Raw genomic sequence first — 23557 nt, 5'->3', positions numbered from 1 at the left:
TAGCACCACAGGGAGGCTGCCCCGACTGACTAGAGCGCACACAGCTCCAACCTGTTCTGCCCTCACTTTGTTTCCTAGATCCCGTCTTCTTCTCCACTTTTCATTTTCCTGAACTTTTAATTTTCCTTTGTTTCTCCTCAGAGCTCCCTCACACACAGAGTGAGCAGGATTCCCCCTCATTCTCCACAGCACCCCCATACTGAGTGAGTGGGGGTCCCCTTCCCATGGCAGATCCAGGCCTTGTGTGAATCTCGCCTCAGTCAGGCTGTATAACCCAGCCACACATGCCAGGAACGTGGCTGATGCCCTGATTAGAGTGACAGCCCTGGGTGCTGAGGAAAGGGGTCCCTCCTGCCCAGCCCCTGGTTCTCTTCCCTGCAGTTCTTCTGATGGGAACACCCTCTGGTGCGAAGTATCAGAGGGGTAGCTGTGTTAGTCTGGATCTGTAAAAAGCAACAAAGGTGCCACAGGACTCTCTGCTCCTCTGGGTGCGGTTTCACAAGCCCTGGTCCTATGAGCTCCAGTGACAACTGCCATTCCCAGGCAGCGACACTAGGGGGCAGCAGCAGGTAAGGAATGGCTGAGGGCTGCATGTGCTGAGCTCCACAGCAGAAGTGACTGGGAGCTGTAGAGCTCAGCCAGCACTCCTCAAAACCAGTATCTTAGCTGTGGGGGTGGAGGGCAGCTAGCCCACCCCCTACCCTTGGTGGGGCAATTTCTCTCACCATTTGAGGCCACTCACCTACACAGGCCATGTGGGTCATGTCCAGCTGGAAGCCGTCAAAGCAGTCGCAGGTGTAGCCCTCCCGCACGCGCACGCAGCGCCCGTTCTCGCAGCCATTCAGAATGCCGCACTCCTCCGCCTGGAGTCCCTCAAAGCTGTCAAAGTGCCCTGTGGATACAGAGGGGCCATCACACTGGGGGAGGCTTTATGCCCACAGGGGAACAGAAAACCATCAGCTGGCAGGTGGGTGACGTAGAGGGGCCAGGGGCAGCAAATATGGATATTGGTCTGGATAACACAGATGGGGCCCCGTCCAGGCTGGCTTTAGGAGAATTGGGTGGGGGGGGGTTACTTTCTGGGCACAGCCTGAACCTAGAGGAAGCCACCAGGACACCTCTTGGTCTTCTTCAGTACTCACCAGTTTGGCTGGGCAGGTAGCGAGGCTGGGACTGCGCTGGATGGAGCTGAGGAGTGCGTAGGAATGTGCTGCCACCAACCTCACTGCTCAGTTCTCTCTGGGGGAAGCTGGCATCAGGGGCTCCATACTCAGGACTCAGGTAATTGTAATAGGGCCCTAAGTCTGGGCTATAGAGTCCATAATGAGAGTCTTCAAGGGCTGGTCCATACTCGTATCCGGGCCTTTCTTGGAGTCCAGCCTCCCTCTCAGTATCTCCCCTGGCCACATTACACAGGTGAGCAAAGTCCTCTGGAGGCGGAGAGAGAGGGAAGGGGCAGCTTAGCACTAAGGCACGAAGGAGGGTAAGCCCCTGACTGTCCAGGCATGAGCTAAGTGGGGGGTTGCATCAAGGATGGACTCAGGCTGGGCAGAGAAAGGCCAAGCCCAGGAGAAGCAAAGGCCAGGCAAGGGTCCCAGGGTCCTTATGGGATTTTCAAGGTATGTGGAACCCACACTCCAAACCATGACCAAGGGGGTTGGATACCTGCCACAAAGAGCCCCCTGATCCTACAACCTACGCAGGATTTGGCCTTGTACACTCTTGGAGGGGAACCCCTCCTGCTCCGGAACACCTAGCTGCTGCAGGGAGCAGTGAGGGTGACCGAGCAGTGGAGACTCCCCTTGGAGTCAGTACTAACTCCAATGCCTCAGCGCAGTACTAGGGGTGCTGTGCCACTAAGTGCCATCATTCAGATACATTCAAGTAAAGGACTCACAGGCCACATCTGCCAGCGCACCTCAGCCCTGAGCCAGAGGGAACTCCCCTAGGAGCGATAGGAGAATTCATTCCCTGTGACCCATTCAGTCCTTGGCTGCTAATAAAGGGGCATTTGACGACACATTGTGTGACTGGTTTCTGGGATGTGGACACCTGCTCACTGGGATCTGCAGGGAGAGCCCTCTCTCCATTCATCCACAGCCCACAACGATCTTTCACTCACTGCTGACCTTTGCAGGGTTTGATTAGCAGGAGCCTAGAGGCCAAAGGCTCAACAGTCCCTGAGCAAACCTGTCGCCTCATTCCTGTGACTGTGCATTCTCACCAGAGGCCCTATGGGGGCAGAGTGCACAGTCCTGGCTCCAGGCCTCGCCATAGCGGCAGCAGCACTCGGTGTACGTGGTCCGTCGCCCCCGCAGTGGCTGGTTGCAGATGTAGTTGGAGACTCTCTGCCAACAGATGTCCAGGTGGATTTCATGTTCATCCAGGTCTTCTGTTAGTGAGATGAACAAAGAATGCCATGGGGACATCCTCTAGGTCTCCTGGGATCTGTTAGGAAGGTGCTGTGCCCAGTGTTCTGTGCCCTGCACTCACACCCCGTGCACTGAATTTCAGACCCAGCCAGCAAACTGCTCCTCCCACAACATGCCTCATATACAGCGATCCTCAGGTTCTGCACAGATCCCTGCATGCATGTGACAAAGTGGGACTGTTCTTAATGTTTCCTCTGAATATTGTGTGGGTGCCTCAGTTTCCCCTATGCATTTCTTAAGTCTCCAGCGTGCATAAATGGCTGACACTCTGTCTCCTGGCAACAAATCGCCAGGGCCCTTCCCCCCTGCAAGGGGATGGCTAAAGGTGAACAAAGAGATCAGGTGACCACCTGGCCTGGGAAAGAGACAAAGGCCAGAAAGAAGGGGCTGGAGCGGGTTTCAGTTTGGAGCTGGCTGGGGAAGGGAAGTGAGGGCAGACAGGGTTGTCTGGCTCGCTGGGCCCCAGAATGGACCTGGCTGAGTGGTCCTGTTCTCTGTACCTACAAGCTCTGTTTTAGACTGTGTTCCTGTCATCTAATAAACCTCTGTTTTACTGCCTGGCTAAGAGTCACATCTGACTGCAAAGTGGGGGTGCATGCAGGACACTCTGGCTTCCCCAGGACCCCACCTGGGCGGACTCGCTGTGGGAAGCACACGGAGGGGCAAAGAATGCTGAATGCTCCAAGGTCAGACCCAGGAAGGTGAAGCTGTGTGAGCTTCTTGCCCTGAAGACAGTCTGCTCCAAGGGAGAGGAGGCTCCCCAAAGTCCTGATTGGCTTTGTGGGGAGCAGTTCCAGAGCATCGCCCGGGGACTCCGTGACAATGCAACATTCCCCCTTGAGTCTGGCACTATACCCCACAGCCCCTGCTCCCGTGTGCAGCACCACCTTGCCTGTGGGCTACTCCACCACTCTGCACCTTATGTCTATGCTTCCCACTCCAAGGAGGCATGCATGGAGGTCCTGGGGTGCAGCCGGCACTGCAGGCCCAGGCCAGGAAGTTGCAGATCATGCATGCAAACCCATCTCCCCTGAGGCCCCCCAGCCCCACTCACCAGCCCTGTTGGAGACGTTGATGCAGCGGTTGCGGGTCACATCCAGCACCAGGGGGAGGCTGCAGAAGCAGTGGAAGGAGCCGGCTGTGTTCAGACACTCGCCATTTACGCAGGACATTTCATTCTCACACTCATCTTGATCTGCAGCCACAGGAAGGCAGAGATACCCTTAGACTGGCAAACGAGGGCACCACCCCAACCCTTGTCCCATGGAGTGCCTCTGCCACCCTCTTCCCCCACCTAGGGTTGCCAACCTTGTAATATTTTAAAACCGGACACTCCAGCAGGAATACCAGAACCTCCCCTTTCCCCTGAAGACCCACCCTTGTCCCGCCTCTTCTCTTGAGGCCCCACTCCTGCCCTGCCCCTTCCCCCTGAGGCGCCACCCCCCGTTCGTTCCTCTTTCCCCTATCTCCCCTTTCCCTGCGTGGGTCAGGAGGGACTCGCCAGAGGAGGCAGGGTTGAGAGCTGCAGCCACTTGAGGCAGGTAGAGGGCAACCCCAGCTGAGTATGGGCAGGCGCGAGTGATGACTCAGCGCCTCCCCCGTCGGCAGTAACTGGACTTCGGGTGTCCGCTCAGTAGATCTGACTGGTAGGGTTGCCAGGCGTCCAGTTTTTGACCAGAACGCCCAGTCGAAAAGGGACCCTGTTGGTTTCGGTCAACACTGTTGACCAGGCCGTTAAAAGTCTGGTTGGCTGCCTGCAGCAGGGCAGGCAGGGTGCCTGCCCAGCTCTGCCCAGCTCCTGGGAAGCTGCCGGCATCTCCCTCCAGCTCTAGAAACTGTGGTCAATGGGAGCTACCGGGGTGGAGCCTGAAGCAGATGCAGCATGCAGAGCCACCTGGCCATGCCTCCACCTATGAGCCAGAGGGAGATGCCAATAGCTTCTAGGACCCTCTTGAGGTAAGCGCCACCTGGAGCCCACACTCCTCATGCCCTCCCACGCCTCAAGCCCCTACCCCAGCCCTGAGCCCCCCCAAACATCACCACCCCCTGCCCCAGCATGATGAAAATGAGCGAGAGCGCGAGCAATAGAGGGAGGGGGAATGGAGCGAGCAGGGGCAGTGCCTAGGAGAAGGGGCAGGGCAGGAGCGGGGCAAGGGTGTTCGGTTTTCTGCAAATAGAAAGTTGGCTACCCTACTGGCCTGACACTGTCAGGTCCTCTTTTTGACTGGACTTTCCAGTTGAAAACCAGACTCCTGGTCACCCTACCCGCACCTCACACACACACTGTGCAAAGGCCCCAGGCAGTGCATCTGCCACCCCCAACCCCCTACCCCCCCTCACCTCCCCCCACACTGTGTAAAGGCCCTGGGGAATGCTTCTGCCAACCCCTACCCATACGAGAACCCGGAGGACACTGCTCCATAACACTGCTAACCTCACATAACACGGGCACCAGCACTGCCACCACCCACACAGCAAGGGCACTGGTGCCACATAAGGACAGAATGGGCCTGTCTCCTGCAGTGAGGAGCAGAGGCCCAGACAGAGGGAGGGAGGAGCCGTCCAGAGGGGAAGGGCCATCTCACCCACACACTCGAGCCGGCTGGAGTCGTAGAGATAGCCAGAGCGGCAGAAGCACTTGTACCCTGGCACTGTGTTCACACAATGCCCATTCCGACAGATCTCAGGGCCGAACATCTCACATTCGTCTGCATCTGCCAAGAGAGGGGGCGGAGGAGGCTGCATCAGTCACGTAGGCCACGTGCCTTGTGGCCTGCAGCAAGAAGAGAACCTGCTCCTTCCATCCCAGGGGTCGACATGAGCCAAGGCTGGGGAAAACCAGCTCAGCAGCTAGGTCCTGACCTCAGGCAGGGGGGGAATTGCCTGTAGGTAGAGCAGGGGCAGGGAATCACCATGGGCAAAGTGGGCCCAGGGCTCATGACAGACACTGCACATGCAATTCCCTGAGTCGTCCCTCACACAAACAAGTTCCACAATTATATTTTTAACTGGTTTGAAAATCCAGTCTGTGAAGCTAAAGGGCCAGAGCTTGAGCCAAGTCCACATTCCAAAACCACAAGCTTGGAATCCAGCTCGGCAACCAGGAGGAGAAAGAGCTAAATCTTTACAGATTGGAAGTCTGGTTTACAAACACGTAGAACTCAAAAACGGCTGCATGGATTCTGCTGAAACTTCCCAGAAAGCTTTGCCTCTTGGCTGGAATCAAACCTGAGAAATATCAGCCCAGAAAGAAGTAGTTTGCCAGAGTTACTGGCAATGGGAAGAGGGGGCTTCTCATGGAAAGGGCATTTCAGTCTTAATACTAGGAGTCATTCACACTCCTGCTATATTGAACAGTCAAAAAAGCCACGTTTGTCAATATTGTCTCAGAACCTCCCACCACCGACTCTGCTGGATTTAGGGCCAGAGAGAGCCATCCCAAAGGTGTCCTGGGGAGTTACTTCTCAGTGCAATGCTGTAGAGGAGTGCACTCACTACTAGAGCACTTCCTCATGGGTAGGGGTGGCATAGCAAGCTCCTTCCCCATCAGGCACCCCCTGCTCACAGCTGTTCCGGCCCTGGGGTGATATCTCTTCCTGTAACTCGGCCCTCCAGCCAGGTACTGGTTTCAGTCCACCCCTTCCTGGGCCAGGAAATCCCACAAATGACAGTCCAGTAGTTTCATATGTAGTGTAAATGGCATTTCACTGGAAGCAATCTGTAGCATGCTTATAGGTATTGTAATGAATGCAATGAACGTAGTTTGTAGTGCCTGGGATTGTATTAAATTACATTTTTTAGGTTCTGATTTTGATGCTGACCCAAAAGCTTGGCAGCCATAGTCAATAACTGTTCTGACTAAGGCTCTGTATACCATCAGGAGCGTTTTCTTATCCGCCCCCCAGTTAGTCCCAGCAAGACTTTTAAGCAGATTAATTCTTCCTTTAATACAGTTTATAATACTGGTTCACAAACATATTTGATCAGGCCCCCCTTCTTTGTGTCTGTAGTCGTTTACACCTCCCCCAGCCCCAAGTACATACACCACAACCCAGCTCTGAAGGCAGAGTGGAGAGCAGTGGCTGCTGGCTGGGCGCCCAGCTCTGAAGGCAGCGGTGTGCCAGCAGCAGCACAGAAGTAAGGGTGGCAATGTGAAAAGTGGTATTTGTCAATATCACTTTTCACAGCAGACTTAGTGCCCCAGTGCCATCCTTCTGTGCTGCTGCCACCCTAGGGCAGACAGCCAGAGCCCTGCTGCGGCCAGGTGAGAGATTTGTTGGGGGAGGAGATCCTGAGCCAGGGCTGCCTCCCAGTGAGGGGTGGGGGGCAGCCAAGCAGCAGGCTCTGGCTGTTCCCTTTATCCTTGCCTCCCGGGTGTGCATGGCCCTTCTGCACGAGCCCCAGCCACCCGGGGCTGACAGCCGGAGCTCTTTAAAAAACAAACAAACAAAACCCCCAACAACACAGCTTGTGCCTCCCTTGATGCATTTCTGCACCTCTCTTGGGAGACCGCCCTATGGTTTGAGAACTGCTGGTTATGAGATCTTTCCAAAGTAATTTAGTATCAAATGTTACCACTAAGAATTTGAACCTTTTAATTCTATGTATTTGTTCTTCATACATATATAGTTTGCATTCCTTTGTAACTTTCCTTTTCGCAAAGAGCAATGGAAAGCATGAAAGCCCCTGCATTTCCCCAGTCAGAGGTCTCTCATAACTCTTTGCTGATTCCCTTTTCTGCCACCTCAATATTCCTGCTTCTAACCCACTGAGCACAGTCATCTGCAAATATAGAGCAATGCCTACCTCGGCACTTACCAGCCCGATCTTATTTAACAAATAACACTTCCCTGAGGTGTGCCATTTTAAATGTTGTATATATTGGACATAACTTTCCTAACTCTGACCTGCATGGTCCTTTTACTCAAAAATTCTCTAATCCATCCATACATTCTTCCCCTTTTCCCTAGTGCACCTACTTTGTACAACTAGCTGTCCCTCCACAGCATGTCATATGACTTCTCACTATCTAGAAAGGCAGCTATCATAAAACCTTTGTCCTTTGGACTTTTTTGTATTTCAGTTCCTAGTTTAACTATCCTGTAGCTCCAAACTTTCTGATTTCCCATAAGGGTTGTAGACTTTATAAATACTTACAGAAATATTTCTCTTCTGCATGGGGATCTTAACAACATTATATTCTAGGCTTACTTCCTCGTTCTCTACTGCTATGTAGCTTAATCCTTCCCTTATGAAAGTACAAACCTCTTCCTAGTTTTCAGTCTTGCCTAAAGGCACTATACCCTGGAATTTTAAAAGCAAACTTTCCAAGCAACTATGTTCCCTGGATATATGTGAGATCTGGTTTAGTTTTCATTTCCAGGATATTTTCGTTTAGTTCTTGACCATGTACGATCAGATTTTGCACATTCCAGCAAAAGACTGAGATCTCCATACTAGTCACGTTTCACCATTAACCTCATTCAAAATTGCATGACTATGGTCCATTGACAAATTGCTAACTTATAAGTATTTTTCTGCTGCCCTTGCTACAATATTCATTTTTTTCTGATTTTTCCCCTTGTTTGTGATGTACAATTCATCATTTTTTTTCACTACGAGTATACTGTCACCTATTCCTTCTGCAGTGTTTATCATAGTCTTTATCGAATAAGGCTGTGTCTGCAATTCCTCTTTTCTTGGGCTGTCTCTTCCTTCTCCTCCTAATGCTTTGAGAGTCTCCTTACTGCTGCTACATAAGGCATGTTATTAACAATTTTTGTCTTTTGTATCTCAGTAGCTTGTCTTTCTGCAATACATCCTCTATATCAGTGGTTCTCAAACCCCTTTCACATAGCAAGCCTCTGAGTGCGACCCCCTCTTATAAATTAAAAACACTTCTTTATATATTTAACACCATTATAAATGCTGGAGGCAAAGCGGGGTTTGGGGTGGAGGCTGACAGCTCGTGACCCACCATGTAATAACCTCATGACCCCCTGAGGGGTCCCGACCCCCAGTTTGAGAACCCCTGCTCTATATGCTGGACTGTGATTACCACCACAGTTACTACATTTGACTTGTATCAGAGGGGTAGCCATGTTAGTCTGGATCTGTAAGAGTCCTGTGGCACCTTATAGACTAACAGATGTATTGGAGCATAAGCTGCGTCTGACGAAGTGGGTATTCACCCACGAAAGCTCATGCTCCAATACGTCTGTTAGTCTATAAGGTGCCACAGGACTCTTTGCTGCTTTTTATATTTGACCCCTGTCCCTCTTATACAGGTTTCATAGGAACGCTTTCCTCCACAGTTACTGCATTTTGTTTTCCCTTGACAAACATTTGCGACATGCCCATGCCATTGGCACTTAGAACACCTTAGGGGAGAGGGATATACAGCTTGGTTCTGAATATCTGAAACCCCAGCGTTACTTTCTCAGGTAGAGCCATCCCTCAACACTACAGCTGTTGATGGCTTTGCTTTCTCCTCCCGGTTTACTAATTAGTTGCTTACTTACTAACATTTTATCTTCTCCTGTGCTTTTGGTTTTCTCATCACTGGTCAGCGCTAATGGCATGCCATACATTACCCCCGGTAACTTATTTTAACTTTCCCTAGCATTTTAGTTTTTAGATCCACTTGTTCTTTGTTTTTACATTCAACTAAAAGATCCCCATCTCACAGCCTCTTGGCTCTTACAGTATCCCCTATGCTTTTTTTTAATCCAGTCAGCTACTTTCAAAGACTTAACGTCACCTAATCTTGTTCTTTGACTAGTGATCTTACAATTGTAGCATTTTGGTTTATTTCCTTCCTCAGCTTTGCTTTTTTGTTGATATCATCACCTGCTTCTAATTCTATTCTTTTCTTTTTTCCCCGTACTTTGTGACCATTCTCTCTCTCTCTCTCTAACAGACTCTTCTTCAATTTCCAGAGGGACTTCATTTGATGTCAGAAAATCCTCCCTCCCTCTAGCCCAGCTCCCTTCTGTGTCAGATTTCCTGCCTTTATAGCAACCACCGACAGCTTCTCCTAGCTCCTCTTTAAGTGAGCCCGGCCTACCCTCCAGGTGCTGCCAGTTAACATACTTGGCCTCTCAGGCCCACATGACCCCGTTCAGAGCCTGTGTGGGATACAGACAACTGTTCTAGTAGCTAAGGCCCCGCAGAGAGGAGAGAAGAAAAGGTGCTGATACCTGTGTATGATGTCTGTCCAAAGAGCAGAGTCCCTTCCACGGGAATATAGCCCTTCCCACTCGGGCAGATCTCACTGTATTCCACTGCAGACAGGAAGGGAAATGGGCAGAGAGAAAAAAAACCCAGGAATTTGTATTATGATTAGGTTGGGACACAGTGAGCACGCTATTTGCTCTGATCTGTGTGAGGGGAGGGGAATGCTGGGGCTGGTGCCCTACCTGTGCCCAGGATAGGGCAAGGATGCGTCTCACAGTTGTCCCCCCAAGCAGCCCCCTCGGTGCAGCAGCACTCCTCCTTGGTGGTGTTTTTGGCCAGGACGCTGTCACACAGCTGGACGTCGCTGATGTGATAGTAACACTCCTTCCGCTCTGAGCCAGCGGGACGTGGTGCTATGGGCCGCTCAGGATCCCCTGAGACACAACAGAACACAAGAGATGTGCAACAGAAATCCTCAATGACATGCCAAGCTCCCAGCCTGAGCTCTGGAGCCCTAGGGAAGGTCACCCCACATCCAGAATCTCCCATGATGAAAACTGAGCTGGCAATGTGGCCTCCCTGGCACGACTGTTCAGCCTTCAGAACAGGTCCCCACAGGTGAGATCTCGCCCACACCCACTCACGGTCAACAATGCCCAGACAGCACCCAGCTCCCGCCCCAGCGAGATCTCACCCATGCCAGCTCGTGGCCGGCACTGCCCTGTTAGCACCCAGCTCCCACCCCGGCGAGATCTCACCCATGCCAGCTCCTGGCCGGCACTGCCCTGTTAGCACCCAGCTCCCGCCCCAGCGAGATCTCACCCATGCCAGCTCGTGGCCGGCACTGCCCTGTTAGCACCCAGCTCCCACCCCGGCGAGATCTCACCCATGCCAGCTCCTGGCTGGCACTGCCCTGTTAGCACCCAGCTCCCGCCCCAGCGAGATCTCACCCATGCCAGCTCGTGGCCGGCACTCTCCTGCCTCCGTGTCGTACTCCTCATGGTCACTGAGGCACAGGCACAGGAATGATCCCTCCACGTTCTCACAGAGTGCGGTCCCACACACGGCTACCATCAGCTCACACTCGTTCACGTCTGTGACACAAGGCAAAGGAAACGGCTTGAGGCCTCCCGCAGTGGGACAGTCCTCAGAGTCACGGATGCTCTTTGCCCCATAGGGGCTGTGTCTCAGTGTGTGCCTGTGGTGGGAGGGAATGAGCCCGTGGACGGACTGCACAGTGTTGAACACCAAGAGGACTCCCTATCCATGAAATGCAGGAAGCCCCTTCACCAGGAGCATTTAAACCTCACCTGGACAGAGTGCTGGGAATAGATCCTGCCCTGGCCCCCCGGAATGGACTAGGTGGGATCTCACAGGGCACTTCCTCCTCCAACTGCTGCGATTCAGGCACACTCCACTGTAAACACCCGATAATCGACCCCTTCACCGTTCACCTGCAGCCCCCTCCCTGGTGGAAGGCGTTGGCCTCGCCCATTTTCGATGCCCCAAGTGAGCTTCTCTGACCTCCAGGGGCCCCAGTGTCCATCTGCTTGAAAAGGGCCCATGTCCTGGAGACTCACCTGGTGGCCACTTGCCCCTCCTGCCCCTGCTCATAGCCCCACCCACTTGTGCACACCTTTCATTACTAGGGATCCTGAGGGAGCCACAGAGAAAGGATTTTTCCCATCCCCCGCCGGGAAGGGACACCCCCACAGTGGACAGACTGATCCGTGCAGCACAAAGGGTGCAGGGCCCCATGTGCCGCAGATACAGGCACAGGCACCGAGGCAGCGTGAAGGCGTTGGGCCAGAAGCACTGAGTGACTCTTACCCACACAGTCCTGGCCTGGGGGCAAGTTCTCATAGCCACTGTCGCAGAGGCAGCGGAATGAGCCATCTGTGTTGTCACAGAAGGCGTGGCTCCCGCACAGCGTCTCGTTGGCACATTCGTCTATGTCTGCAGGAGAGAGGAGGGCCTGGGTCAGTGCAGAACCTCCCTTCTCCAGACCATCCTCATCACACTCCCAGAGCCCCCCCACCTGGGGCAGCCCCTGGGGATCAGGGGCAGGCAATACCCAGAGCAAAAGCTCTCAACCCCTGCTGCTGCAGGATCACAGGGCCAGGCCTGCCCAGCTCCCCTCCCTAATTTGCAAGATCACTACTTAGCACGGGGGAAGAGCCACCATAAGGGCAACCTCCAATACAATTCAGTGCTCCAACTGGGTAGAGATGGGATGAAAAAGTATACAGGGGACGCGGGCAGAGCTGGGGAATTAGGAGGACAGGTGATATAGATGGCTATAGGGAGGTATATGGGAAAGCATAGGAGACAGGAGGAGTGCAAATGGGTATGGGGCCATGGGCAGGTATAGAGAATATGGAGATAATTGACAAGGATAGGGGAGTTTGGGTTGATACAAGGTAGAATAAGCTGAATATGAAGTGTTACAGGCTGGTATATAGGGGCCCATGGGAGAATTTGGGAGCATATGGGGGCCCTGAACACAGATAGGGACCTGTGCTCTCCTGCTCCTGACCTGCTTGCTGATCAGGGCAGACCTGCACTTTTTCTCCTTCCTCAGTTCCTCACCCTGACCCATGGAGAGCGCTGCCTGCAGCTGAGCAGAGCCTGCTCCCTGCACAGGTAGACCCCACAAGCACCCAAACCCTGGCTTTATGGCCCTCGGGCACAATCGGGGGCTTGCTGGGACCCCTCACCTGCCTATAACTACACCCGCAGACCTCCCCAAAGCTGGGAGGAGTCAGGGCTGCAGGGGCTGGGTTGCCTGGCAGAGGATGTGACCTTGCAGGTGCACAGTGCACCCTGATATCCCTCCCACTGCTGCATGGGGTGTGAGATCTCCTCATAGCAGCTGAGGAAGCTGCATGTTTGCAGCTTGGCATTGTCCGGACATTAAGGAGCGGAAGCTGAGCCCAGATGGCATTAACCTATGGTGTTAGCGGCTGTGCTGGGCCCCGGCTGGCGAAGCCTCCCCCTCGCACAATCTTATGAGAGTTTGGGGGATTCTTTAACGCCACAGTAATTCCTTTTAGTGTCACCTTTCAATGCTGCCCTTGGCTGGGAGCCCTAAATCCAACCCTGGGGCTCTGCAGGGGGGATCTCCATGCACCAACCCCAGAGCCAAACTACCAGCCTCTGTCAGAGCACAGCTCATCCAGCAGCCCCAGGGAGGCACCTGGACACCGCCAGGAACCCCAGCAGGCTGCTGCCTCTTGGGGGACTCTGTGCTGCAATACAATCCTGGCCCTGGAATGGACTGTAACCTCCCCAGGAATCTCCCTGAGAGGAAAAGCTGCACAATGCAGCGTCTGTTACCAAATGCCAAGAAGAGAGAAGTCTAGACACAAACAGCCAGGAAAACAAGCACTCAGCATTATCTACATCTACGCTGGCCAAGCACTTCCTCCTCCCCATCGCTAACTGGGGACACGACCACAGGCGCCTCCCTGCTTCTGGCTTGGGCAGCAAGCTTTATCCTCAGGATGCCAACTGAGCCAGCCAGCCCCCAGCCCCGCCCCGCCCCGCCCACCAGGAGAGAGCACAGATCACAGCAAGAGAGCATGCAGCGGTACTCACCAATGCAGTCACCCAGCGGTGTCCTGTGGAAGCCAGGCTGGCAGCCCATAATGCAGCGGTATGAACCCAGGGTGTTCTGGCACCTCCATGTGCCGCACACTGTGTCCCCGAAATCTGCACACTCGTCCACATCTGTCACCCGGTGACAACGGACACAGAAGGAGAAGGGCAAAGAGATGGGACAGTCAACTGGGGACCCCACAACTCAACTGGAGAGCTTTGGTGGGACCAGACCTCCAACACACTGGGGGCCTGTGGCAACTGCCCCCACAAATCCACTAATGATACTAGCCCCCCCCCGCCCCCTCCAAACCCACTGTGGGCCCTGGGGCCATTTGTCAAGGCACAGCTAGTGGGAGAACCAATGAAGGGGCAGAGGCCTCGTGGCTCTGGAGCAGGAGTGAAGTGATGAGTGTCAGTGGTACTTGGAGCAGAGGCGTTTCCTCTGCGCGAGGAAGGAGACCCTCATACATACGCCAGCGATCTGGGGAGAGCCCTGTGTTCCCCCAAGACCAGCGCTTACCTACACAGTTATCAGTCTCCTGCGAGTGCCTGAAGCCATTTTCACACAAACATCTGTAGGAGCCCTCCGTATTGAAACACTGGCCTCGCAAACACCGGGATTTGTCTGCACATTCATCCACGTCTGGAAGAGACATGAGGAAGATCAGCACAGAGGTTGTCTGACGGGTGTATACTGGTCCCTGCACAATAAATACTATCCCCAGTGGGCAGAGACCATGGTGGAGGGGACAAGGGACCACAGCCAGGGAAAGGAGAGAGCATAGTCAGGGGCAGAGCCAGGGGGCGGTCAGGGGCAAGGGAGAGCCCAGGGCGATAGCCAGGGTCCAACGCACATTTAGCTGCTGCCATTTCTCCCAGTCCCTCACCTTGACAGCTGACTCCCCCAGCTGCATTTGAGAAGCCAGGAGCACAAATACAGAAATAGGATCCGTGGCTGTTCAGACACTCGCCATTGGGGCTGCAGATCTCACTGCCCAGGCACTCATTCATGTCTGCAAGGGAAACATGAGTTAGCTCCACACAATCGGCTGGGGGCAGATGGCAGGAGGGCCCCTCCCCGCTCCCCCAGCCCGCACAGGGCAGGCCCTGGGAGGGTTTAAGGTCCCATCCAGCCCTCTCATCGCAGGTACAGGGAGTGCATCAGTGGTGACCTCCTATTTGGTTAATGCTCTGGGGCAGCGCTCCACAGGCTGGTCGTCCCAGGCTGCATTGCAATCCCCATGCATGGGTAGAAATGGGAATTCCCAGCAGATGCCCCAGACTCCATGGTGGGGTCCAAAGGGGAATGGGGCTCGTACCTTCACACACAGTGCCGTTGAGCAGCTCAAATCCAGGGCGGCAGTGGCAGACGTAGGAGCCTGGTGTGTTCAGGCACTCCCCTCCAAGGCAGCTAACGGTGGGGTCTTCACACTCATCAATATCTGCCCAGGCAGAGAGGCACAGGATTAAGAGTCAGGGCCAGCGCGTGTGAGCAATGAGCAACTGCCACAAACAAACAGAGGCCAAGGGCAGCAGCAATTCAGGCCTCTGACAGCCACAGGCAGGTTAGTGTTCAGAGACCTTCCTGCCTGCTGAGTGCAGAGCCCCTGGCTGTCAGCCCACAGTGCGATCCTGAGGCTGCCTACACGGAAGGATCAAGGATCATGCTAACGGCACAAGAGTGTATGTCAGTGAAATGCCCCAACACCCCCAAACACCCCATCTGACCCACTCTCCTGGCTGCCTAACCCTTCCCCGACAGGCACCCCTCATTCTCTCCTGGCTGTGGAAACACCCCACCCTCATCCTCCTCAGCCATCCCTTAAAATCTCCTGGCCCTCCCCTAGCTTTAAGAGTTTCATTAATAATGAAAGGTTGAAGGAACTAAATCTGTTCCTTTGGGCTAAGATATGGCTGGGGGACAGGCCAACAACCTGCTATTACCTGCAGAGTGTAAGCTCTAAGGAGGGAGGAGAACTCTTTGGGTGATGGTACGGGTGTGTGGGTGTGTAAGGAGGAGGGATGGGATGACACTAATGTAAGGTCTGAGGCAGATTTTAAGATGTTTAAAGAAAACTTTGCTTGACAGCATTCTGTCTGGCAAGGGATCACTTTTGTGATTGTGAAATTTATACTTTATTGTTTTGCCTTTATGGTCCCTACTTCTCTATTGTTTATCTGCATGGTTTCTGTCTGGTTCTTTGATTGTTTCTGTCTGGTCCATAACTAGTTTTGCAAGATTGAAATCGATTAAGGTGGTGGGGTATGATTGGTTAAAGAATTATTTCACAACATGTTAGGATTGGTCAAAGAATTATTTTGTAGTACTTTAGTTTAAAATGATTGTTTAAGACAGTGGTTCTGAACCAGGGGTACATGTACCCCTGGGCATACTCAGAAGTCTTCCAGGGGGTACTCAACTCATCTAGATCAGTGTTTCTCAATCTGGGGGTTGTAGCCCCCAGGGGGGTCAAGGGATGGGCTTAGGGGGGTTGCAAGTGCAGGGCCAGCATTGGGGGCGGCAAGCAGGGCATTTGCCCAGGGCCCATGCCACAGGGGGCCACACAAAGCTAAATTACATGCTTCAGCCCTGGGCGGCGGGGCTTGGGCTTCAGTCAAGGCTCACGTATCACGCTGAAATGCAAGTACAATATTTATATTCCAATTGATTTATTTTATAATTATACGGTCAAAATGAGAAAGTCAGCAATTTTTCAGTAAGTGTGCTGAGACATTTTTGTATTTTTATGTCTGATTTTGTAAGCAAGTAGTTTTTAAGTGAGGTGAAACTTGGGGTACGCAAGACAAATCAGACTCCTGAAAGGGGAACAGTAGCCTGGAAAGGTTGAGAGCCACTGGGTTAAGGTACAGCTAAGCAGGACTCAAGTTTAACTATATAAACTGGGGTCCAAAAGGAAGTTCTTTGGAACCAACTCCAGGACACAGCCCAAGATCAGAGCTGCCAGACTTAAAACACCCTGCCAATCACACCACACAGAAGCTGGAGGAGCTGCGGGCGACCTGATCCTGACTGGCCACCAGGAAAAGTTTGTCGTCCTTATTGGGAGCACTGTATGCTTAGCGTGTGTATTCTGTTTTGATAACTGTTAATAAACAGAGGTTAAGAATATTACTGTGTAAGGCTCTTTCACTGGTAAATGGTGCTGCAAACCCACAGAAAATTAGGCCCTGAGCCCTAGGAGCTGGGTAAGGGTGGGGTGCCTAAATTAACTGGGCTACGCCTGAAGCCCACAGAAGAGTAAAGGTGGGGTGCCCTAGAGTGTGCAGGTAACACTAAGGGAAATGGGCTTCCATCTCCCAGCATGACCGTGTCCACCGTAGAGAGCCAGATGTAGCCTCGGCCTCACCTGGCTCTGTCACCCTGGACTGTCCCATTCATCTGCCTCTTTTGGAGCACGACTCAGCTCAGCTAATGCATGCAGGAAGCAGCTCTCCACCCTCCCACAGGGCAGTGAAAGCTCCTTACTCCCACCCTTCCACTGGTCCATCCAGGGGAGGTGTGATGCTCCGGGTCCTCAGAAGGAAACAACATTTCTGCTACATTTTCAGTCCCCTGAGCCTGCCAGGCAGGGCCCGGTGCCCCCGAGTGCAGCTTTTCTGACTGTGAGAAAGCACATGAGTAAGAGGACTGATTCCCCATCAGTACCAGCCTGCGGGCTGCAGAGGGCACCAACAACATTCCCCACATCCCTTGCTCTGCCTGTTACCATCACAGAAGTTAGAGGTGGAAACATTGAGCCTGAAAGCTCCTCAGGGCAGAGCAGGGACTATGCCTCTGCTAAGTGCCAAGTGCACGGTGTACACAACAGGGCACCATTCATTTATGCCTTAGGGCAAGATTACTCCTACCACACTCAGTTCTAAAACATCCCTAGCTTCCATCAGTTCCCTGGCAGACTATCCATGCCCTAGTTCATTTGTTGTGAGCCATCCCAAAACCCTTATTGTTCTTCACACACAAAACCCAAAATCTAGAGCCATGGTCACCAATCCAGCAGAGGAAGACTGGAACAGTTTCTCCTGGGTTCAGTCACCAAACACTTGATAACATTCCCTCAGTGCTCTCTCCCCCAGCTGCTCTAGCAGCAAGCACAGGGAAGTGACACGCCGGGAAAGACCCATCTAAAGAGGGAGTCACATGACTAGCCCGCAAACGGAACGAAATGTGCAATCCTTCCATCCCATCAGGAGCATGGAAACTTTACCTCATTTCCTGTGTGTGCCTCAGACCCAGCTGTAAACCTAGAGGAAGAAGAAAAGTGGCCGAGACGCCTTCTCCCTCTCCAGGAGGAACCACCAGACGCACTGTGCCTCTGCCCATGAGTTTTACCCCAAACAAACAGCCGGGAAGACCCCCTGTTAGTTGGTTTATTTACCATCTGTATGCTGGTGGTTCCCAGGTGCTCCACTGCCCAGCCATGAGAGAAGCTACAGTTCTCCCTTACTAGTTTTTCATGTCATGCTCATCACCAGGGGGTCTTTATCAAGCACCTTGGACTACATCTGCACTCTGCCCGCTGATCGATCTCCAAAGGGCCCTTCTCCACCATTGCAGCCATCTGAACTGCTTCACATAACAAACAACAAAACCTGCCACAAAGATGTTTCCTTCTTTGCCCTCAAATGTGGGATTTCTCTCCAAAAATATCCCTGCTGAAGACCCATGACAGGCACTGGGCCAGAGACAGATTTAAGGTCCAATATCTTGGGTCCGAAAGGTGACCCTGATACCAGCAGAAAGGTGCTGGGGGAGGGTATCCCCAATGCAGGGTATCAGGCATTAGGAGATACAGAAATTCCGTTTTAGGTCATTTTCATGGGGGGGTCTAAACAATATTAGTTCTATTTTTTCTTCTCCTCTGAGGCCTGTACAGCTGGGTGAGTGGGAGAAACAAATAACCTTAAATTCTCTCAGTCACACTCCTAAGGCAGTTTTCCTGCAGAATATGTGGCTGATCCAGAACCCACGCTGGTGCAGCTGGGTATAGAGGACCGGTTGGCAGGAGTCTCTGCACACCTCACCAGTGGCTCTGCCCCTCCTGTGTAACTTAGCAACATAAACTCATGTTCTACACCACAATTTCACGTACCCACGACAGAGTTACACTTGAAAAAAAACTCACACACAAGTTACGACAGGGCCTAGGGAACGGAACAATTAACAACCACGGGTTTAGCAGTCACTAGGGAAGTCTCGAGTTCTGTTCCACAAGGTCTGCTGCAGTCTGACAGATCTCGCTGTGCAGGAGTTTGTGCTGAGGCCCAGCGTTCGCTTTCCCTTCCACAATTTCATCCCAGGCCTCCTGATTCATAGAACCATAGGGTTAGAAGTGACCGCAACCGCAAGGGTCATCTAGTCTAACGCCCTTATTACTTTTATTGGTTATTATTATTGCCAATAACATTGCTAACACTTATCCACATGTTTACCGTTAAGCACATGAGTAACCATATCCCTATTTAGCAAAGCACTCTCAGGGCGCTCACATAGCCTGCACCTAAAACTTCAGTAGAACTAATAATGCTGCTCAGGGCGTACTGCTACCGCCCAGCTACTACAGCAATAGAAACCCACCCGTGCTGCTGTAGCGCTTGCAGTGTGGACGTACCCTGAGACAGAGAGCGGTCCTGGTGACTTCAATACCACCACTTGAAGTTAAGTCTGTGCTTCAAAGCTTTGTTGAACTGGGGCCTTTATTACTTCATCACCCTTTTGCCAGCTTTCCCTCTTTCACTGGCTTGCCCGTGTCTTGTTAACCCTCTGCCTATTTTTGTTTTGTTTTGCTTTTAACCCTTGCACCACAGGCCTACACAATTCCTCTCTGCCTTGCAGTTTATACCCGGCAGACATTTATAAACTCCTCCCAGGTCCCCCTGTCTCCGGAGTTGAGGCTTAGCCACAGGTTTTACTCATTTCACACTTCCCTACAGTTAAGGCTACCACTGTGTCATGGATATTTTTAGTAAAAGTCAGGGACAAGTCACCGATTCTGTGAATTTTTGTTTTTTGCCCATGACCTGTCCCTGACTTTTACTAAAATTATCCCTGACAAAATGGGGAGGGAGGAGGGTCCAGCAGCCTGTCCTGCTGCGGTGGCTGGGAGCTGTGGCCTCCCACCCCTGCCTAGTGGCTGGGAGCTGGGGGGATCCCCCAGGGATCTGCAGGGCTGGGAGCTATGGGGGGGCCCCACCACCCGCAGGGGCAGAGAGCTGAGCTGGCTGCTGCAGGAGGGCCCCTACTGCCAACAGTGGCTGGGCTGCTACGGTGCCCCAATGTCACGGATTCCGTGACTTCCACGACCTCTGTGACATAATCGTAGCCTTACCTATAACTCAGCCCCCTGATCACCTTGGCTGGTCTTCTCTGAACTCCCTCTGATTTGCCAATATCTTTCTGATAAAAAGGTGCCCACAATAAATACACCAGCGCTGCACAAAGTAGGACCTGGCTATTCCCCCTTGTCAGAGACACGATAGCTCTGTGCCTGCAGCCCAAAGGGGCCCTGTTTGCTTCCACATTGCATCCGAAATTCCTAATTTACTGTCCCATGCCTTTCTCAGCCATTCCGGATTCCAAGCCTTCCCCCTCCCACTGACGACCTAGGCTCGGGGTTGTTTTCTCCAGACATATTAGCCATGTTGTTCTGAACAGAATCCCATTCTGCTATTCCCTGCCTGTGTTTCTGGTCTCTCTAGGACTCTTTGTATTATGCTATCCTCACTGGGGCTTGCAGCTCCCCCTAAATTAGTATCAGCTGAGAATCTCATTAATGAGCTGGGTACCCCTTCCCAGAGCTGATCGTTTCCCTTCAGATACCCCCTACCCCTCCAAACACGATGTGCTGCCAATGTGCAGGGCTAAGCTGACCTGACCAGGGGCGTGAACCAACCAGGGGTGTGACCCAATCAGGAGCAGGACCATTGGCTTCCAAGTCTGACACTACAGACACACTTATTACTGCCTGACTTGCAGACACAGCTCCCAGCAGAGGCAGAGAGCAGTCCGGGCGATTTACCTTCACAGGTGAGTCTGTCGGAGGAGAGCATATAGCCAGCATCGCAGGCTTGGCAGGCAAAGGAGCCGTCCGTGTTGGTACAGATTCCCAAGGGGCAGGCAGTGGGTGAGCTGCATTCATCGATATCTGGGGAGAGCAGAGACTGGAACTCCAGCTGGGATGAAGGACAGGGCACACCTACTCTGCTCCCCCGTTCCCCTGCCCACCAGGTACTCACAGCCAGCTGGGGGATTAGCTCTGACTCTCACAGACTCCTTTCCAAAGCTGCAGTGGTCCCTCTCTGAACACCTGCAGGCCCCCACTGACCTCCCCTGGAAACCCCCTCTAGCTCTCTATTGCTCTGCAAAAGCTAAACCGCTGAAGCGGGTTTCCTAGGCAGGCCCTTTGCTCTCCAAGTGGGTCTCATTGGGATTCAGGGGGCCGTTCCCCAGAAGCTCTCCCGAGTGCAGGGAGCTCAGCTTGGAGTTGCTGCAGGAAGAGTGGCTCAGCTCAGGTCACCAGTGATGTAGACCCAGGGCCAGAGACTCAGCCTTAGGGTCACTGATTACAACTGCAGCCTGCAAATGTTGTGCCACAAGCTAGCAGCTTTGCCTCAGCTGGGCTGGGGGATGCCCAGTGACCCGAGTGACATGCACATTGCGAGATTCTGCAGCCACAGCTAGAGATCCAGCCCCAGACACCACCAATGGCCTTCTCCTAACTGCAAGCACGTCCTCCCATGGTATCCAGTCTCCCTGGCACCCACACATCTCACCAGTCCACAGGAGATACCTTCACACATGCTGCCATCTCTGGACACGGTGTATCCAGCACCACAGGCTGCACAGGAGAAGGAGCCCTCGGCGTTGATACAGAGTCCCATGGGGCAGGCGTTGTGGGTCGCACACTCATCGATATCTAAATAAACCCACAAACCAGAGTGAGAGCTGGACAGGGAGGAGGGGCCAAGTCTGAGCACAGGAGGGGCGGGGCTTCCTCTCAGAGCCAGGTGCATTGAGGGGAATAGATCAATAATAGATAAGGAGGGAGAGGGGGTATCCCCACAGGATCTCAGGACCTAGCTACCCTGGTTGGGGCAGGGAGGTACAGGCAGCCAGGCCATGCACTCAGGAATGCTCCAGGCTCAATGGAAACAATGCCTCAGACATCACTAGGAGTTGGACTAGGTCCAAAAGCATCTGGTAGAGGATAGGATACCTTGGCAGCTCTTCTCATCTGCTGTCACCTCATAGCCATGGTAGCAGGAACACCTGAAGGAACCAGCCAGGTTGATGCACAGTCCATGAGCACAGGTTCCCACGGTGAAGCACTCATTGTCATCTGCAAGACACAGCAAAGGGGCCCATCAATCCAGGAACAGGGGTGCTCTGAAATCCCCAGGGATCTCCCTACAACCCAATCCTGCAGGGCATGGTACTCAGGTTACACACACTAGCCTTTCCTGCCTGCCATTTCCCACAGCCAGCACCTGCCCAGAAGGCTTGTGTGGCACATTAAAGCTCCGGGAGTGCTTGGCTAGGGCTGGAATTGCTGCCACGCAAGAGGGAGTTTCCACAAGGTGGGGAGGGGTCTTGGGGGGGGAACAGCTCTCGCTTCCTTACCAACGCATCTTCCATTCATCGGCTGGTAACCGGCTGCACAGCTGAGACACTCATAGGAGCCCAGTGCATTGACACATCTCCCTCTGGGGCAGGTGCTAGGGTCAGCACACTCATCAATGTCTGCAAAGAGACCCCCTGCTTTCAGACTCCAGGAAAAGAGAGACAGATCGAGTCCTATCCAGAACATCCTCACAGCTGGGACCACAGTCAGCTGCATCTAACCTTCTCAGCCAGCTCTGGCCAAAGTAAGAGTGACTGTGACTCCAAGCAGATGGGCTTGATGGTGCATTGAGTTTGGGGCTCAGAAGGAGGTTCTCACGAGTCCCAGTTGTCATTCATTGTCTCTGTGGCCTGTTCCCACACCTATTAGGATGCCCATTTTGATTTTCAATCAGTGTGACATGCTATGTACATGCAGCTGGCTGAAAGTATGATGTCTGCAATGTACTTGCCAGCCCAGGGCTCAAACAGGGGCAAGCAATGACAGACGCCAAACCTCCAAAGACTAGCACCAGCCCAAGAACAAAATGCATTCCCTTTCCAGGCCAGAAGAAGGGGCTCAGGATGGGTCCCACTGGGCCTGAGGTGGGAGTGAGAGTCTGAAGGGGAATGAACTTGGGGAGACAGCTTCCCTCTCCCGCAGCGGGGTGGGGAGTCCCCCAGGCAAGTGGAGGCAGACTGTGTCAGGGGACTGAAGTGACAAAGTGAGAAGGTGCAGGTACCTCAGTGCAGATCTGGAGGGAGCGGGGAGCAGAGAGCTGAGGTTTGCACAAAGGGGCTGGAGCCCTTCGCGTAGAGGAGGTTAGCAAACTCACCTTCGCACTGTCCTGTGTGGCCCATGATGTAGCCCCTGGCACACTCACAGTGATATGATCCAGGTGTGTTGGTGCACTGCCCCCCCGGGCACATGCTGGGCTGCTCACACTCATTCAGATCTATTAGCACCCAAGGATAGGTCCTGTCAGGGAACTGGCCTCAGCTAAGGGTGAGAGAGGTGGCTCTGCCTGTGTGCAGAGCCTTCCCTGTCCCTTTGCCCCAAACCCACTCTGAATGGTCACTGCCCACCCCTCAGTCAAATCCCTTCTGAGAGCCAACCTCTACCCTCATGCCAATGAGGAGGAATGGCAGCGCCAGGCTGTATTCATGGCCAGAGTTCCCACAGGCCTGTGTCACTCACACCTCCTTTCTGCCATGCCCCAGCCCCCCTTGCTGCTGCTGGTCACCCCCACATGCCAAAGCAGGCTGGAGGCAGTTTGGGCCAGCGCCAGGGCAGAGGGCCCAGCTAATAACGAGCCCAGACCAGCAGTGGAGCAAGAAGCAGGGCTGCTTGCCAGCTACCAGTGGGTGACGTTCTGACGAGCTGCCTCCTACCCTCTCCAGATACTCGGAGAGGGTGCTTGGGACACAGGGCAGGGGATACAGGGCTAGTTGGGCTCCACGCCACTGGCCTCTGGGTCAGACAGGCCCCAAGCTGAGGGGTTTTCTGGAGGAAAAGCCTTTGCTGACTGACTCTTTTCTGAAGAGTCTTCCCCAGCCTGCACTGTTCACTGCCCCGCCCCAGCAAGAGGCTGGGGGAACAAGCAAGGAGAATGCAACTTCCTCTGCCCCTCATGAGGGGGTCCTCTTAGGGCAGGCTTGGGCAGTAGTGGAGGGGGAAGCCCATATGAAGGAGGAGGCTGGAACCCCCATTATCCAGGAAACATGTAGCCAA

At 53.4% G+C, this 23557-nt stretch overlaps 1 protein-coding gene across 7 annotated transcripts in view; it reads right to left on the bottom strand.

The window, feature by feature from the left end:
- LTBP2 (latent transforming growth factor beta binding protein 2) overlaps positions 1 to 23557 on the bottom strand; it is a 143554-nt gene that overhangs the window by 2744 nt on the left and 117253 nt on the right. For 6 of the 7 annotated variants that reach the window (XM_039533759.1, XM_039533760.1, XM_039533754.1 and 3 more), the window contains 18 exons: positions 22662 to 22781; positions 21847 to 21966; positions 21443 to 21565; positions 21017 to 21142; positions 20246 to 20371; positions 14528 to 14650; positions 14096 to 14221; positions 13729 to 13851; positions 13206 to 13337; positions 11439 to 11564; positions 10559 to 10702; positions 9851 to 10042; positions 9632 to 9715; positions 5018 to 5146; positions 3487 to 3627; positions 2225 to 2392; positions 1143 to 1430; positions 743 to 892 (listed from right to left, as the gene is read on the bottom strand). In XM_039533759.1, coding sequence (XP_039389693.1) covers positions 743 to 892; positions 1143 to 1430; positions 2225 to 2392; positions 3487 to 3627; positions 5018 to 5146; positions 9632 to 9715; positions 9851 to 10042; positions 10559 to 10702; positions 11439 to 11564; positions 13206 to 13337; positions 13729 to 13851; positions 14096 to 14221; positions 14528 to 14650; positions 20246 to 20371; positions 21017 to 21142; positions 21443 to 21565; positions 21847 to 21966; positions 22662 to 22781 — 2541 coding nt within the window. The remainder of the gene's footprint in view (positions 1 to 742; positions 893 to 1142; positions 1431 to 2224; positions 2393 to 3486; positions 3628 to 5017; positions 5147 to 9631; positions 9716 to 9850; positions 10043 to 10558; positions 10703 to 11438; positions 11565 to 13205; positions 13338 to 13728; positions 13852 to 14095; positions 14222 to 14527; positions 14651 to 20245; positions 20372 to 21016; positions 21143 to 21442; positions 21566 to 21846; positions 21967 to 22661; positions 22782 to 23557) is intronic. The other variant, XM_039533761.1, reaches the window with a different exon arrangement.

This window comes from Mauremys reevesii, linkage group 4, assembly GCF_016161935.1.
Source record: "Mauremys reevesii isolate NIE-2019 linkage group 4, ASM1616193v1, whole genome shotgun sequence".
NCBI lineage: Eukaryota > Metazoa > Chordata > Testudines > Geoemydidae > Mauremys > Mauremys reevesii.
Note: the sequence above shows the minus strand (reverse complement) of the source record. Positions and strands in the feature narration are given on the sequence as shown.